The sequence below is a fragment of the Carya illinoinensis genome, chromosome 3 (genome assembly GCF_018687715.1).
Source record: "Carya illinoinensis cultivar Pawnee chromosome 3, C.illinoinensisPawnee_v1, whole genome shotgun sequence".
Lineage (NCBI taxonomy): Eukaryota > Viridiplantae > Streptophyta > Magnoliopsida > Fagales > Juglandaceae > Carya > Carya illinoinensis.
In genome coordinates this window covers 23,017,455-23,034,285 of record NC_056754.1, presented here as the reverse complement: position 1 = coordinate 23,034,285, position 16,831 = coordinate 23,017,455, and the positions used below count along the sequence as shown (strand labels likewise).

Sequence of the window (16,831 nt, the reverse complement as noted above, 5' to 3'; positions counted from 1 at the left end):
AATTATAGTAGAAAGATGTAATATGAATTATGAGTTTTGAATTACATTTAATGAAAAAAATTATTAAATGATACCCAGTACTTAAATTATTTAAATACCCGCCCCCGCTTTTTTATCGATGTTTTTACCTATGTTTTTGTCATTTTATATATAGATAATAATTTATATAATTTTTTAGTACGTGAGTGTCAATTATTTCTATAGAACATATGGCAAAAAACCGATGTTTTGAAGTTTCATTTTAACTATGAGAAATGTCATCTATTTATTTTTGAAATAGAGTGGACGACATATGTAGACTTTAAAATTATTTCTAACATTCCTCGCAATAAATTGTAGGGTCAAAAATGGAAAATCATAAAAGAAATCCAAGAAGCTTATAAAATTGAAAAAACTAAAAAAAAAAAAAAATAATAATAACACGAAGGTTTCGTCTTTCAGACCAAGGAAGAACACAACGAGAGCGAAACACAAAAGATATTGCGCAGCGGGAGAGAGTTATATCATATATGTATCTATACACAAACAAGAATAGAGAGGAACGTTGAGATGTTCTCAGAAGTATTGAAAATTTGAGCTCCCGCTTTCTCGGCCTTCCTCGATCTGTGCCCTTAAGGTTTTCCTTCACACGCTGTTGGATTCGCCACTCCCGAGAGTTTTTTCGATCTGTTCTGTCACTTCCCCAATTTTCTTGGTAAATTTCTCTCGATTTCTCTTTCTCTCTTCTCAATTCGTATTCCTCTGTTTGTGGAATTCAAACCCTAGGGTTTTTGTGACAAGAGCGTATTTGATTTAAGGTTTCTTGCTTGTTTGTGTTCAAACGTGTGCTTTTCTTTTCAACCGAAACCCTGCATTTCGGCTCTTTTGATTTATGGGTTGCCTTATTTTTGTGCAATTTGTGGACAACAGGGTTTTGAATTGGAGCGACGATTCAATAATCTCGAAAGCGAATTGCAGCATGAGCATCGATAGCCCCGGAGTAGGGGAGAATTAGGGTTTTCAAGATTTCAACCGAAGCGGATTTGGGGGATTTCCATGGGCGATGGAGGCGTCGCATGCATGCCTTTGCAGCAGCAGCATCATATGGAGAGGTTTCCAATTCCTGAGAAGACGCTCTATGGTAACGGAGGGAAGAATGGGAGCAATAGCAACAACAATGGGTTCAATTCCAAGTCGCTCAAGTTGGCTGACACGGAGCGAAAGAAGAAGATGAAGGTGAAGAAAGAGCAATTCGCGAAGAGCGGAGAGTCCGAAAAGAGTGAGTTGGGATTCAATAGAGGTAAAAAGAGTAGTAGGGAAGTTGAAAATGGTGAAATTTTTGCTGAGAAGGTACAGAAGGAAGAGGTAGAAGAGGGTGAATTAGGGACTTTGAATGGAGAATTTGTTTCTCGGAGAAGTGAAATTGAGAAGGGAGAGATTGTTGAGAAATGGAGAAGAAGTGAGGTGGAGAAAGGAGAGATTGCTTACGGTAAGTGGAGGAAAGATGAGGTGGAGAAGGGTGAAATAGTGCCGGAGAAGACTAGGAGAGGAGAAGCAGAGAGAGTGGATTTTGGGTCGTGGAGGGGCGCAAAAGACGAGATTGAAAAGGGAGAGTTCATTCCAGATAGATGGCATAAAGGGGAAGCACCAAGGGATGAGTACAATCATTATAAATCACGCAGGTATGAGTTGGGTAATGATAAGGGGAGTAGATTTGAGCTTGAGCGTACACCACCTTCTGGGAAGTATTCGGGGGATGATAGTTTCCGTAGGAAAGAGTTCAACAGAAATGGAAGTCAGCTCAGCAAAAGTACTCCCAGGTGGGAGAGTGGTCAGGAGAGGAATGTAAGGATCAGTTCAAAAATTGTAGACGAGGAAGGTTTGTATAGGAATGAGTACAGCAATGGGAAGAACCATGGAAGAGATTACTCTTCTGGTAACCGGTTGAAGCGGTATGGCACTGATTCGGATGGCACTGAGCGGAAGTACTATGGAGATTATGGGGATTATGTGGGCTCAAAAAGCCGGAGGCTTTCTGAAGACAGCAACCGCACTACCCATTCAGATCATTATTCACGCCGTTCTGTAGAGAGGTCTTACAGGAATTTAGCTTCATCAAAGTTGACTCCATCAGAAAAGTACTCCAGGCATTATGAATCTTCTTTATCTTCAAGAATTGCTTATGACAGGCATGGGCGTAGCCCTGGACATTCTGAGCGGTCCCCACTTGACAGGGCCCGGTATTATGATCATCGTGACAGGAGTCCTGTCCGTCGGGAGAGATCACCTCATGGTCGGGAGAGATCTCCACATGGTCGGAATCGGCACCATGATCATAGAAATCGAACTCCTACTCATACAGAGCGGTCCCCACACGATCGAGCTAGAAACCATGATCGTAGGGATAGGACCCCTAACTATCAGGATCGGTCCCCAGTTGATCGAAGTAGGCCCAGTAGTTACCGTGAAGCAAGTCGTAAAGGAGGAACAAGTGAGAAGCGTAATCCTCAGATTGGTAGTAAAGAGCAAGAAGATAAGCCCAGCCAGAGGGATCCCACTGAAAAAGACTCGCATTATTCAGCTAAAGAGTCTCAAGATACTGGCAGTGTACATAATGTTAATGGGTCTCTGGAGAAAGATGTCGAGTGTGAGACTCACAAAGAAGAGCAGTCTCAGGGTCCAAGCATCGCTTGCAAAGAATCGTCCCATGTTGATGGGACTCTTCCTGAAGAGCTGCCATCTATGGAAGAAGATATGGATATATGCGACACGCCACCACATATCCCAGTGGTGGCTGATTCGTCTACAGGGAAATGGTTTTACCTCGATTATTATGGCATGGAATGTGGGCCTTCTAAATTAGGTGATCTTAAAGCACTTGTGGGAGAAGGGGCTCTAATGTCAGATCACTTGATTAAGCACTTAGATAGTGATAGGTGGGTAACTGTTGAAAATGCAACGTCTCCGTTGATGACTGTGAGTTTCCCATTCATTGCATCAGACACCATAACTCAGCTGGTGAAGCCTCCTGAAGCTCCTGGTAATCTTCTGGCTGATACTGGAGATACTAGGCAATTTGGTCCTGGTGAGGAAATACTCGCCACTTGCTCTGAGTTTCTGGTTTGCCCAGATAACAGTGCAGCTACTTTTGAGCCTTCAGAAGATCTCCACATTGATGAAAGGGTTGGGGCTCTGTTACATGGCTTCCCAGTCGTTCCTGGCAAGGAACTTGAGACCGTTGCAGGTATTAGTTTGTCTGTTAATTACTTTTACCCTTAATTAGGGCCAAATATTTTTAGTAAGCATCTGGTTGTAATTCCTGCGCCATTTTTGTATGGTGGAGATTTCTTACTTCCCACGTTTGTGGAACCTTATGATTTTGCAGAAGCCCTACAAATGAGGATTGAGCCTGCTGAATGGGGGGAGGGATGGGGAAATTCTGAAGGTAGACTATCTCTGACATTGCTTTCTATTTGTTCATACGTTTATCTTTATTTTGGATTACTTATTAAAAAAAAAAAAGGTCCTTACTTTGGATAAAACACTGAGCATTTAGAGTTATTTTGTAGTCATTTCTTAAAAAAATTCTTTATTTGGATTTTTTCTTTATATGAAGGATTTCACTGGATTTCTGGATCCGTAATAATTAATATTTAAAATATACATAAATGTTCAACATACTTTTTTTATTATATTCAAGTAAACAGGGAGGGTTATATATTTCCTGAACTAAAACTCATCACCATATAATTTGCTAAGAAAACAAGTTCTCACCTTTATTTGTTTTCTAATTAATGGCATAGATGTAAAAAAGTAAGTAGAGCAGGGGTATGCTTGCCACACAGCAAAGTTAGAATCATCTCATTGGTTCTCTGTAGATTGCGAGTAATGTGCTAGATGATATAATTCCATCTTTGGTTGATGCATTTCTTAATTTAATAATCAACTGATTTTGATGTTTTCTGTACTGTGAATTGCAATCTGCCACTGTATCGAATTAATGAGATTTTATTTTCTTAAAATAAGGCCCGGACACCCAAGGATATAAAAAAAAATAAAATAAAAGGGCTTATAAAATTGGTTCTTTGTTATTTCACTCTCATACCAAAGTTGGTAGTTCAAGACATGTCTAGCTGCCTTGGCTGTGCCTACCGAAGTTTTTCTATTTTAATTGTACGTAGCACATGAATGGTTATGATTTGAAATCATGACATCATTGTAGCTCTATACAATGGAACGTGAAAGTTGAAGCAGAAATGATGTTTCTTTTATGCGTTGTTATGAAATTCCTTATTTGTACTTAATGTTCTTACGGTTCAAACCTTCTATAAACAAGTTTTGAAAACTTATGTAGATACTCATTGAACCTATGTGTGGGGACTTGCGTGGGAAAAAACCTATGGACTCGTCTGGTTTCATTATTTCTTCCAAAAAATTTAAAAATGTCCAATTTTAATTCAAACATCTTTAATTTTTTTATATAAAAAAATTCTATTTCTAAAAAAAAAAAAATACTTTTTATCTAATCATTTGCTTATGTTTCCATGAAAAAACACAAAAATTTGAACTTTCAAAAAATCTAAAAAAATAAAAATAAAATTATCCTTACTCATAAAAAAAATCATAAAAAATTTATCCTGAACATTTTAAAATTACCTACAGCTTTCACAAACTTTATTAAAAACGCATCTCAAAACATTTTTATGCAAACGGTTTCTCATTTTTCCTACTTTCACAAAACCCAATATAAACAAGTCTCAAATTTTGAGAACCTCTAAAAAATTCATAAAAATTTTACTAACCATCATTTTAAGATATGCATCCCATGTCATAGAGTTTATTCCGGTCCTTGTATAGGTTTTGCTTGGTATCAAACTCACAGAAGCAAAGCTTTTGATCAGAAAAACGATCAATTATCTAGAATTTCTGACATCAAATCAAAAGAAGCTGCAGAATCCAGGTTAATTGCAACTTCTGACAAGGATCATGGTTTTGCCTGTGGAGAATTTGGTGACTGGTTTTCTGGCCGATGGCCATGTAAGGGTGGCGACTGGAAGAGGAATGATGAGGCTGGACAGGATAAGTCTTTCAGAAAGAAGCTTGTTCTCAATGATGGTTTCTCATTATGCCAGATGCCAAAGTCTGGTTATGAGGACCCTCGCTGGCATCGAAAAGATGACTTGTACTATCCATCTCACAGCAGGAGGCTTGATCTCCCTCCTTGGGCTTTTTCTCTATCAGATGAGAAGAATGATTGCAGTGGCGTGAGCAGACCAGTTCAGAGCAAGTCTACTGCTATTGTTAGGGGAGTGAAAGGAACAGTGCTTACAGTGGTCAGGATAAATGCATGTGTGGTTAAGGATCATGGTTCGTTTATTTCTGATCCACGCACAAAAGTAAGAGGAAAGGAGAGATATTCTTCAAGGTCTTCTCGTCCATACTCTTCAGGTAGTGATGGCAGGAGATCGTCAACAGAATGTGATTCTCAATCCAAAAGTGCTAATGATCAAGGTTCACAAGACTCCTGGAAATGTGTGGCATCCATCAACCCTCCAAAAGACCGACTTTGCTCAGTTGACGATTTGCAATTGCATTTGGGGGATTGGTACTACCTTGATGGTGCTGGGCGTGAACTAGGGCCTTCTTCATTTTCACACCTGCAGGTCTTAGCAGATCAAGGTGTTATTCAGAAACACATCAGTGTTTTCAGAAAATTTGATAAAATTTGGGTTCCAGTTCTCTCTGCTGGAGAGACCACCTCTGAAGCCAGTGTCAAGAGCGACCAGGAGAATACTTCTGCGAGTGGTGATTCTTCAAGACCTTTTTCACAATCTCAAGGCGCTGCCCTTGATGATTCTAAAATGAAACCAAGTTTCTCGCATGACCTACATCCTCAGTTCATTGGTTATACTCGTGGGAAGCTGCATGAATTGGTAATGAAATCATATAAGAGCCGTGAGTTTGCTGCAGCCATTAATGAAGTCTTAGATCCATGGATCAATGTTAGGCAGCCTAAAAAGGAGATGGAGAAGCATATATACCGTAAATCAGGTATGGGTTAATCTCTTTGTTTCCCTTGGCATTCTGGATTGTTCAGCAAAAAGCAGATTTCTCTATTCAAGAGGCGTGAGTGATATTTCTTTAATTTTAATCTTATACTGGTCCAATCAATTCTTTTTTCGAATCTTATACTGGTAGCGTTTCAAGTAATGAACCTGCCATCCAATCTTCTGCTAGAATATGTCCTTTGTCAAAGTTTACTCTCTCTCTCTCCCCCCCCCCCCCCGGGGCTCTCTCTCTCTCTCTCTCTCTCTCTCTCTCTCACACACACACACACATTATCTTGTAGCAACTGAACTTAAACCAAGTCATTCATTGTTCGAGGCATCTTTGTGGTGAGGCTCTCCTTCTTTATGTGCATACATGATTTACTGTGCCATCATGAATTTGCGAATGCCAAGATGCATGGCTGGCCCCTTGGGTTTTTTCCTTCCCCCTTCGTTTTGTTGTGTGTGTGTGCTGTGTGTCTATGTATGTTTCCCAGTTTTGTCGTAGTCTTTAACCCTATATGAATATTAGTAGATCATCTTTAATACATTATATCGCTGTTTCTTTCGGACTTTTACTTTGTTTTCCTTTATCTTTGTTTCTTTGAAATAATTTTTTATATACTGTGTGCTTGGCTGGGGCCTGGTTAACTACAGAAGGTGATGCACATGCTGCCAAGAGAGCACGGCTGCTGGGGGATGAGATTGAAGAATATGAAGTAGAAGAGGACATGCACACAATTAAGGATGAATCCACATTTGATGATCTTTGTAGTGATGCTCTATTTTACCGAGAGGAGAATGAAAATTCTGGATCTGAAATGGGAAGCTGGGGTTTATTGGATGGCCATGTCCTTGCACGGGTTTTTCATTTTCTGCGATCAGATATCAAATCCCTTGCCTTTATTTCTTTGACTTGTAAACACTGGAGAGCCGCAGCCAGTTTTTACAAGGACATCTCAAGACATATTGACCTGTCAACTTTGGGTCCTAACTGCAGTGACTCCATACTCTTGAACATCACGGTAGGTTTTACTTTGAATTTGTATTTTTTAAGTCAAAATTTTCTCTCTTGTTGATAGGTCTCATGTAATGGTTTGCTTGCAGAGTGGTTATGGAAAAGGAAAGTTGAATTCAATGGTTCTTAAAGGTTGTACAAACATTACCTCCGAGCTGCTTGAAGAGATTCTGCATTCGTTTCCTTGTATATCTTATATAGATATTAGAGGTTGCAGCCAGTTTGATGAGTTGGCCCTCAAATTTGCGAACATTAACTGGATCAAGACCCGAATTTCACGTGTTACAAAGATATTTGAGGAATCACAGTCTAAAATAAGAAGTCTTAAACAGATTACTGAGAGAACTTCATTGATTTCCAAAAAGGGTCTGTGTGATTATATGGATGATTTTGGTGAACTAAAGGACTATTTTGATAGTGTTGATAAGAGAGACTCAGCAAATCAGTTATTCCGTCGAAGCTTATACAAACGATCAAAACTATTCGATGCCAGAAAGTCCTCTTCCATTCTATCTAGGGATGCTCGAATGAGGCGGTGGGCCATTAAGAAATCTGACAATAGTTACAAAAGAATGGAAGAATTTCTTCTTTCGGGTCTTAAGGACATAATGAATAAGAATACATTTGATTTCTTTGTGCCCAAGGTATAGCTAGTCATCTGTTTTGCATGTTGCCATATTAAAAAATTTCTCTATCATAAGTACATACTTTCTTGTTGTCTCCTTATTGATCAGGTTGCGGAAATTGAAGACAGAATTAAAAAGGGTTATTACATTGGCCATGGATTGAGCTCTGTCAAGGAGGATATCAGTCGAATGTGCAGAGACGCAATAAAGTAAGTTCCTTTGGGCCTGCATTTGGTGCTTTGTTAAATAAGGTCATAGATGCTTTGTTAACAATGGTTTAATAGCTCCATGCTCAGTTTCAAGTCTAAAGCTGTTGTATTTTATTGTTTTGGTTGTCCAAAGTTCTTTTAAGGTGGTCATGACTTAAAACGTTTTTCTGTGGATTTATGGGTACTCTGCCTGGGCATATTTTCTTTCTTCATTCAAGTCAGGCAACATAAATATCTTCTTATGCTGCATTAACAATGATATAAAATTAGCTTAGCACTTGTTTCATTTCTATTCTTTACTCTTTGTTGACTTATTTTGTGTGCAGAGCAAAGAATCGGGGCGATGCTGGAGACATGAATCATATTATTCCTTTATTTATTAAACTTGCCACACGATTGGAAGACAGTTCTAAGTCGTCCTATGAAAGAGATGAGATGATGAAGTCGTGGGAAGATGATTCACCTGCTGCCTCAAAGTATAAGAAGAAACCAAATAAATCTTTGACTGACAGGAAGTATGTGAATAAGAGCAATGGCACTTCCTTCCCAAATTATGGTTTGGATTATGTAGAGTATGTATCTGATCGAGAAATCAGAAGGCGATTATCCAAATTGAATAAAAAATCTATGCACTCGGAGAGTGAAACATCTGATGACCTTGACAGGTCTTCAGATGGCAAGAGTGAGAGTGAGAGCACAGCCTCAGATGTGGAAAGTGATTTGGATATTCGGTCAGAAGTTCGACCTGCAGACTCAAGAGGGAATGGACACTTTATTCGAGATGAGGGCTTGGATTCTATGACTGATGATCGTGAATGGGGTGCTCGGATGACCAAAGCAAGCCTGGTTCCTCCTGTTACAAGAAAATATGAAGTCATTGATCAATATGTTACTGTTGCCGATGATGAGGACGTGCAAAGGAAGATGCGAGTATCTTTACCAGAGGACTATGTTGAGAAACTCCATGCACAGAAAAGTGGCACTGAGGAGTCTGATATGGAACTTCCTGAAGTCAAGGATTATAAACCTAGAAAACAGCTTGGAGTTGAGGTTTTAGAGCAAGAGGTTTATGGAATTGATCCCTACACACACAACCTTTTGCTTGATTCAATGCCAGAGGAGTTGGATTGGACTTTGCTCGAGAAGCATTTTTTTATCGAAGATGTGCTCCTTCGAGCTTTGAATAAGCAAGTTAGGCACTTCACTGGAACTGGAAACACTCCTATGATGTATCCCTTGCAGCCTGTTATTGAAGAAATCGAAAAGGCTGCTGAAGAAGACTGCGATATACGAACTGTGAGAATGTGTCAGGGTATTTTGAAGGCCATAGACAGTCGTGCCGATGACAAATATGTTGCTTACAGAAAGGTATGTATGTGTCATTGATTTACTGCATGCACATGGTACTATCATTTTGCCCCTTTTGGACATGCTGCTTGACTTATCTCCTACTATTTTGATGCTGATTCTTGTGTTTTTTTATTGTCTATTGGGTTCTGATATCAGGGGCTTGGTGTTGTTTGCAACAAAGAAGAAGGTTTTGGAGAAGAGGATTTTGTTGTGGAGTTTTTGGGAGAGGTAGGGTAGCCAATTGTTAGTGCAATACAATTAATTGTTGTAATAAAATTTGGAGGTTTATGGTTCTGAAACTCTTCCCCCCTACCTCCTCCCCCACCCATCTTTGCAAATAATTTTGTAGGTTTATCCTGTTTGGAAATGGTTCGAGAAGCAAGATGGGATTCGATCTTTGCAGAAAAATAGTGAAGATCCAGCTCCTGAATTTTACAACATCTATCTTGAAAGGCCTAAGGTCTTCCTCTCTTCAACAAGCTTTGTGCTGTACGCTAGTCATGCTTGCTCAATCTGTTCTTGCTTTGCGGAACTTTATAATCTGATCAAACTGTATATAACCTGGCAGGGTGATGCTGATGGGTATGATTTGGTGGTTGTTGATGCTATGCATAAGGCAAACTATGCAAGTCGAATATGCCACTCGTGTCGACCTAATTGTGAAGCAAAGTGAGTCCTGTTATTGTACTATCTTTGCTGTTCATAACCTAACCATAGAGTTGTAAACCAGTTGATAATGTTATTGGTACAATGCGAAAGACTTGCTACTTGCCACTTAATGACCCTGCAAGCTGCCCTACACATTTGAATTTGTTATATATGGTACAGAGTAATAAATCTCATATCTATTATTTTTTTCTTATATTGGTCTGGAGGAACATATCCAACAATTTCTCTATTTTAACTTTCTTCCCTAATATTCGATATTTATTCTTACTTCATATATATATATATGTTTATTATTTTTTATATTTGGTGAATGTAATATATTGTGAGTAAGGCCGGATTTCGATCATCCTATAATTTTATTCTTCAATGCAGGGTTACTGCTGTAGGTGGTCATTACCAGATTGGAATCTATTCTGTACGTAAAATTCGATATGGCGAGGAGATCACATTTGATTATAATTCTGTTACAGAGGTGTGTTCTTTTTGCTGTTTGGCTTACGTACACTATGGAGTCTGGAGAAGAATACTATATGCATTGCAATATTTACTGACTAGTTTCTGTTCCTTTTGCTAGAGTAAAGAAGAATATGAAGTGTCAGTTTGTTTGTGTGGCAGCCAAGTTTGCCGGGGCAGCTACTTGAATCTGACAGGTGAAGGGGCTTTCCAAAAGGTACAGGATTTATGGCAGTTTCCCGACTGTAGATGTTGAAAAAAAATAAAAGAAAACGAAAATCCTGAACAATCTGATCAGAGTTCACGGGCTGTTAAGTGGCTTGGACTTACATTTTTGTCACGTTGAATTAGTATACTGATCAGGATTCTTTCTGATCAGTGTAGAAGGCCAGTCTGATTGTGATTCTGATATCGTAACTGATTATTAATTGTCTTGCTGATGTTGATATGGCTAGCAGAATCTCATTGGTCCTTTTTTCGCCGTAGTTTCAAAGTGGTCTTTTTGTTTTATGTAGTTTATATTGTCCATCCACAGGTACTGGAGGACCGGCATGGAGTTCTTGATGGTCATCAGTTAATGCTAGAAGCTTGTGAATTAAACTCAGTATCTGAAGAGGATTATCTTGACTTGGGGAGGGCTGGTTTAGGCAGTTGTTTGCTTGGTGGGCTGCCTGAATGGGTAGTAGCCTATTCAGCTCGCCTGGTATGTGCTTTTGCTGCCCCCAGCTTTTGTTTTGGGATTAATTTTTGTTGCTAGTAATTTAGTTGTCATTTTTGTTTCTCCTGACGCTTTCATTTTGTATGCAGGTGAGATTTATAAATTTTGAAAGGACGGAGCTACCTGCAGAGATTCTAAGGCATAATTTGGAGGAAAAAAGGAAATATTTTTCAGATATTTGTCTTGAGGTTGAGAAGAGTGATGCCGAGGTTCAGGTTTGGTGCTCACTGCCCTAGTCTTTTATTGTGTGTGGGTGTGCGTGCATGTGTTTGGGTGGGCTTGCAATTAACTTGTGGTATTCATATATTTTGGCATGAGGCAGGCTGAGGGTGTGTACAATCAGAGGCTTCAGAATTTGGCTGTTACTCTTGACAAGGTGACTACCTTCTCTAATTTTGTTAAGGAGCTTGTCAGTTCTAATTTTGTCAAGGAGCGGTTAAGACGTATATGGCATGCAGTCTTGTTGTAATGGGGCTTACTGTCGTGTTTCTCTCAACCTGAAAGCTGTACATAAGATGATTTTGGGGGTCTATAAATCATGAGTCCTAGGTCAAAGTTTTGATGCTAAACCTTTGAATTATTCGATGATTCTGGATCTTTGTTAGGATATTTACTCTTTAACTTCCATGTCAATAATACCATGTAGCCAATGATGTCTCTGTGTTTGAGTTTAGATCCTACACATCATTTTCTGATTGCCTAGGTTGATGATGTTGATCTGTTGAATTTTCTATACAGGTGAGATATGTTATGAGATGCATTTTTGGTGACCCAAAGAAAGCACCACCTCCGCTGGAGAAGCTGAGTCCCGAAGAAGTTGTTTCCTTTTTCTGGAAAGGAGAAGGATCATTTGTTGAGGAGCTTCTCCAATGCATGGCTCCTCATGTGGAAGAAGGCACGCTAAATGATCTCAAGTCCAAGATTCATGCTCATGATCCATCAGGGTCGGATGACATTCAGAAAGAACTTCAGAGATCTTTACTATGGTGAGCGTGCACTTCTTCAGTTTTGTTTCAGTGTTCTTTATTCTTACGATGATTCAAGTGTTAAAAACATGTAATCTTATGGGATGTTCATTATTATAAAGGCTGAGAGATGAGGTCCGAAATCTTCCATGTACCCACAAGTCGCGGCATGATGCGGCGGCTGACTTGATCCATATTTATGCATACACAAAGTGCTTTTTTAGAATACGGGTACTTCTTACAGCCATTGAACTACTGGAGTCTCTCTTACCTTTCATTTGCAGTTCCTTTGATCTTAAGCAAAATTTTTTTTGTAACATGCAGGAATATAAAGCTGTAACGTCCCCACCGGTTTACATTAGTCCACTTGACTTGGGCCCCAAGTATGCTGATATATTGGGGGATGGCTTTCAAGAGTATTGCAAGACCTACGGCGAGAACTATTGTTTAGGACAGCTAATTTTTTGGCATAACCAAACCAATGCGGACCCAGATTGTAGCTTGGCCAAAGCGAGTAGGGGTTGCTTGCTGTTACCTGAGATCGGTTCCTTCTATGCCAAGGTTCAGAAATCATCAAGGCATCGTGTTTATGGCCCAAGGACTCTGAGATTTATGCTGGCAAGAATGGTAAGTTTGACATGCCTATATTGGGTTATACTCAGGTTCTTTTAATTACTTAATAAATGATCTTACTTTGCCCTAATCTGGCCCATCGAAAACATTGGGTAAGCAACACTGCCGCATATGTATGTTTAAGCATCACAAGGACTCTTGGAACACTTTTAGGAGAATAGTTGGTACTTCGAAATTACCTTGATAGAGCCCATTGCGACTTTGAACTGACAAATAGTGATTACATTTGGTTTCCTATGGGCCTGTGACAGTACTGAAAACTTGCCCTTTATCTCAAATTATACTCGAGCTTTCCCAATTAATGAACTTGAAGGGACCCACTAACGTTGCAGGGGATTACCCATTGCTGTGTTTAAAAACACTAGCAAACATGTTTAATTTTGATTGTTATGCCCCTTTTGCCTTTTTTTAATTCTCTCAAGCTTGCTTTTATTTGCCGTTGGTTGCTTATCTGTTGCAAACCTAATGTTTTCCAGGAGAAGCAGCCCCAGAGACCGTGGCCTAAGGACCGAATATGGTCGTTTAAGAGCTCCTCGAATGTTTTTGGCAGCCCGATGTTGGATGCTGTTCTAAATAATTCTTCGCTCGACAGGGAGATGGTGCACTGGCTGAAGCACAGACCTACCATATTTCAGGCCATGTGGGATCGGTGACCCATTGCAGAGATTGGGAAAGCAGCAGGCATCATTAGGCAACTCTTTGTCAATTAGTCTGGAATGATTTGTCAATTTTAGTCCACAGCTGCCCCTTCAAATGTGGGAAGTTGGTAATCACTCCAGGACGTCATTCATTTTGTACTGCAGTTTCTCCTCATTCTTGTGTACAGTTTTTTTTTTTTTTTTTCTTTTCACCTTTGTAATTTGTGATTCATTATGCAGTAAGTAGCATTGTTTCTCTCTAATTTTATGAGAAAAAAAAAATGAAAAGGAAGAAAAAGTCGGAGGCATTAGCTGTTAATTGGTATTTTTGTCTCCCAATTTCTAAACTAGTTCCTGCATTTCTTTCCTGCTAGGGTTAGGCTTGTAAATTTTCATAGGACAAGACAATGAGCTACGATGAGATTTGATGGCGCCCTTCTGCTACAATTTTCATTCTCATGTCTTGTTCACTGGTTAGGAGCATATACTTGGACGCTCACTTTTTACTTCTAAGCTCGCAAGTGTTTTTCAGACCCACTAGAAATGAGCACAGAATGGAAAGAGCTAGGCACTTGCTTGGATTGCGAGGGCCAAAAGCTTTTAGGCAGATTCTTAACTAAACTAGTTTGTAAACAAACCTTGATCAGGATTCTGTAGTTGTAATATATATTTTTTTCTTCCCGGGGGTTATCCCCAATGGAAAGAAGTGATTCGAGTTAGTTTGCTATTTGTCCCGGTTATCATGGTCGTGATACAAGATTTGCCCAGAAATTGTGACAATATGGACAATGGCCCCCTAACGGATGCATATAAATGAGATAGAAAATTTGACCTTTTCCTCCCCCATTTTGTATTGATACAGGCCTCAAAGAATGGGGTATGTTTAGCAATTGTGCAACTGAATTGTTCAGTCCTTTAGAATTCATCAAGATTGTATCCTCGGGCCATGACCTTTGCACAATTGTTACGGGTTGGCTAAAATAATTCAATAATCCATCATCTCCATCAAATGTGAAAGATGGGAGAATGGATGATGGTATCATGGTAGTAACTCATTTAAGAAAAACAAAAAAAAAAAGGAATTCAATTAATTGATTTTGGTCGAATGTACGCATGCATGCATGCAAGAATTGGAAATGAGATGGTGTGTATAATTCGGAAGTAGTATTTGGGGTTTGCATGCAAGCAGGAATTTATATTGATTGATTCAACGTAATGAAGCGAAACTAATCAAATGATGCATACAGAATATCAAACACTCAAATGTAACGGAGATTGATTTAGAATATGCTTAGTTTATAAATATGGTGTCGTTTTGGCGTTTCCCTACTCATAGCACGTGTAAAAATAATAATAGGTAAAATACTGAGTACAGGCCTAAAGCCAACATTCTCTGCGGCAACCTCTTTATCATGCCGAAAACGGTTGGCCTTTAATTAGCACTTCCTCCTGCCCGGTGACCTCAAAATGAATGAAACCGAATCGGAGAAGCAGACAAAACAAAAGCCCTGACAACACCAACAAAACAGCTGTGCATACTACACACACCTGCACTGTCCCTGTCCGGCCGCTTTCGCTCTTTGTACGGACCCCCCATATCATCCTCGACATTCTAAACTCAGCTTAGACGCCCACTATCGTGCCCAATTTATTCCCTCCCTCCGCGTGTCCCCCCTTCCCTTCGAGACAGAGACCCCTGTTACCTCCCCTCTTTATAAACACATTCCATCATCTCTCTCTCTCTCTCTCTCTCTCTCTCTCACATAGAAACGGTACTGTACGTGTGAATGAAAATGGAGAGAGGCTTTGATACTAGTTTCGCCGGCGGCGAGGGCTGTGAAGATGGTAGCTTCAATGCCATGTTCTCCGGCGTCAGCCTTCAGTCACTTCTCACTGACAATACCCTACTTCCTTTCTACGCTGACTACTTCCCCCCACTCGAAGATGTGAACTGCTCCACGCCCACTACGACGTCCTTTCCTTTCTCCTTCTTCAGCGAGGATTATCCCAGCAGTCATAACTGCCACCGACTTGGAGTTGGAGAAGCACACCTCAACTTCAACAACAACAATGAAGATTCGGAGGACAACAAGAAGCTCAAGCTCCCCAAAAGCGAACCCCTTCCCTACGAGCAGTTCGATACCGAGTCGACTCACTCTCCGCCATTCCATTTCTTAACCAACTCACCAGTACCCTCTCATGATCAGCTCAAATGCTCCTCAGTCTTCCCACACTTACCCTTCCTACAGTCACTCGAACACTCCCATTCCCAACCCCAACCCCAACTATATCCTTCTGCGTCAGTCTTGCCATCCAAACGCCTCAGACTCGACTCGACGACAACCACCAACTCCCAAACCCTAGAGTCAATCGTTCAGAGCTGCTACCATTACCACGTTCCCAACCTTAACCTCAACCTGAATCCTCCTCCGGTCGTTCTCTCATCCCAACCGGCGGTTATGCCCCACAGCAAGCTGGCGAGCCGGCGGCGTCAGAAGGTGAGCGAGAAGACCCAGAGCTTGCGTAAGTTGATGCCGTGGGACACCAAGATGGACATGGCCACCATGCTCGAGGAGGCCCACAAGTATGTGAAGTTCCTTCAGGCCCAACTCAAGGCCCTCCAGACCATGCCCTCCTCCTCCTCATTCTCGGCCTTCACGCCGGCCCAGAGTTTATACAGCGGCGTGTTCGGAGGCCTGGGTAGGCTGACCCGGAACCAGATTCTCCAGGTGCTGGTGAACTCCCCCGTGGCCCAGACCATGCTCTACTCGCAAGGCTGCTGCGTGTTCGCCGCCGAGCAGATGGCTTTGCTCGGGAAAATTGCCGAGAGGAAGCTTCTTTTCCAGCAGCAGCAGAATGTGGCATTCAACCATTCTTCAACTTCCAGTTCCAGGAGGTTCTTTCTTCCATGAGCGAGCGAGGCGGCGCGTGTAACGCACTTGCTGTCACTTTCTTGGGTGGTTGCTGTTTTGGCGGATATTGCTCTGCTTCTGAGAGTTTAACAGTTTCAGGTCCCTTTCCTTTTCATTTAGGACTTTTGGATGTTTGGATGTTCTTTTTTTCTTTTTTGTTTTGGTTTTTGGATAGAGAACAAAGACAGTTAACTACAAGTAAAGCTGGGAATACAAAAGGTTACAACTTAGTATATGGCAATGCTGAAATTGTTACTGAATTTGGTGTCCAATGGATCAGTAAAACATCATTAATACTTTTTTTTTAGTGGTTTTGTTTGGCAGAAGACTGATATGGTTTCTGAATTAATCTGACAGACGTTGGTGGTAATGTTTGTGCATGATGTTATTGATATCCTATACTTAGTATTTGATTTTGGGCCATGGTTTAGAGTGTTGTCGTTTGCAAAGTCATGCACAACAGACCATTACAGATTACAAACAGATGAGCTATACATGCACACTGTATTATTGCATCATGTCACTCCCACTTTTTCATACTTTCGTACTTACTAGCCCCACTACGTTTCGTTTCTATCATTTTACCTTAAGAAAAATATAGAAATTTAAAAGAA

At 40.4% G+C, this 16,831-nt stretch overlaps 2 protein-coding genes across 5 annotated transcripts; both read left to right on the top strand.

The window, feature by feature from the left end:
• The first annotated feature begins 410 nt into the window (after positions 1 to 410).
• On the top strand, positions 411 to 13,630 carry LOC122303853 (histone-lysine N-methyltransferase ATXR3-like). 4 transcript variants are annotated; one of them, XM_043115844.1, is made up of 20 exons: positions 411 to 694; positions 910 to 3,223; positions 3,365 to 3,424; positions 4,933 to 6,030; positions 6,684 to 7,051; positions 7,134 to 7,688; positions 7,779 to 7,879; positions 8,206 to 9,247; positions 9,386 to 9,457; positions 9,579 to 9,689; positions 9,798 to 9,898; positions 10,271 to 10,370; positions 10,473 to 10,568; positions 10,887 to 11,054; positions 11,159 to 11,284; positions 11,392 to 11,445; positions 11,808 to 12,055; positions 12,157 to 12,265; positions 12,359 to 12,661; positions 13,144 to 13,630. In XM_043115844.1, exons 2-20 carry the CDS (start codon positions 1,036 to 1,038, stop codon positions 13,318 to 13,320), a joined length of 7,077 nt encoding a protein of 2,358 aa, XP_042971778.1. In that variant the 5' UTR covers positions 411 to 694; positions 910 to 1,035; the 3' UTR covers positions 13,321 to 13,630. The 4 variants fall into 4 exon arrangements, with proteins under 4 accessions (XP_042971778.1, XP_042971777.1, XP_042971776.1 ...); XM_043115843.1 differs by having other exon boundaries at positions 4,924 to 6,030; XM_043115842.1 differs by having other exon boundaries at positions 4,837 to 6,030; positions 6,687 to 7,051.
• A 270-nt stretch (positions 13,631 to 13,900) lies between these two features.
• LOC122303854 (transcription factor bHLH117) lies at positions 13,901 to 16,420 on the top strand. The gene has a single exon (XM_043115845.1). The coding sequence runs from the start codon at positions 15,093 to 15,095 to the stop codon at positions 16,215 to 16,217; it is 1,125 nt and encodes a 374-aa protein (XP_042971779.1). The 5' UTR covers positions 13,901 to 15,092; the 3' UTR covers positions 16,218 to 16,420.
• Positions 16,421 to 16,831: the final 411 nt, after the last annotated feature.

What these genes read in the sequence shown, in the direction of transcription:
- LOC122303854 (XM_043115845.1), top strand. Translation starts at nt 15,093, where the DNA reads ATGAAAATGGAGAGAGGCTTTGATACTAGTTTCGCCGGCGGCGAGGGC.
- LOC122303853 (XM_043115841.1), top strand. Translation starts at nt 1,036, where the DNA reads ATGGGCGATGGAGGCGTCGCATGCATGCCTTTGCAGCAGCAGCATCAT. An exon ending in GGAACTTGAGACCGTTGCAG is followed by an intron (nt 3,224 to 3,364) that starts GTATTAGTTTGT and finishes ATGATTTTGCAG; the next exon opens with AAGCCCTACAAATGAGGATT. An exon ending in TAGCCTATTCAGCTCGCCTG is followed by an intron (nt 11,055 to 11,158) that starts GTATGTGCTTTT and finishes TTTTGTATGCAG; the next exon opens with GTGAGATTTATAAATTTTGA.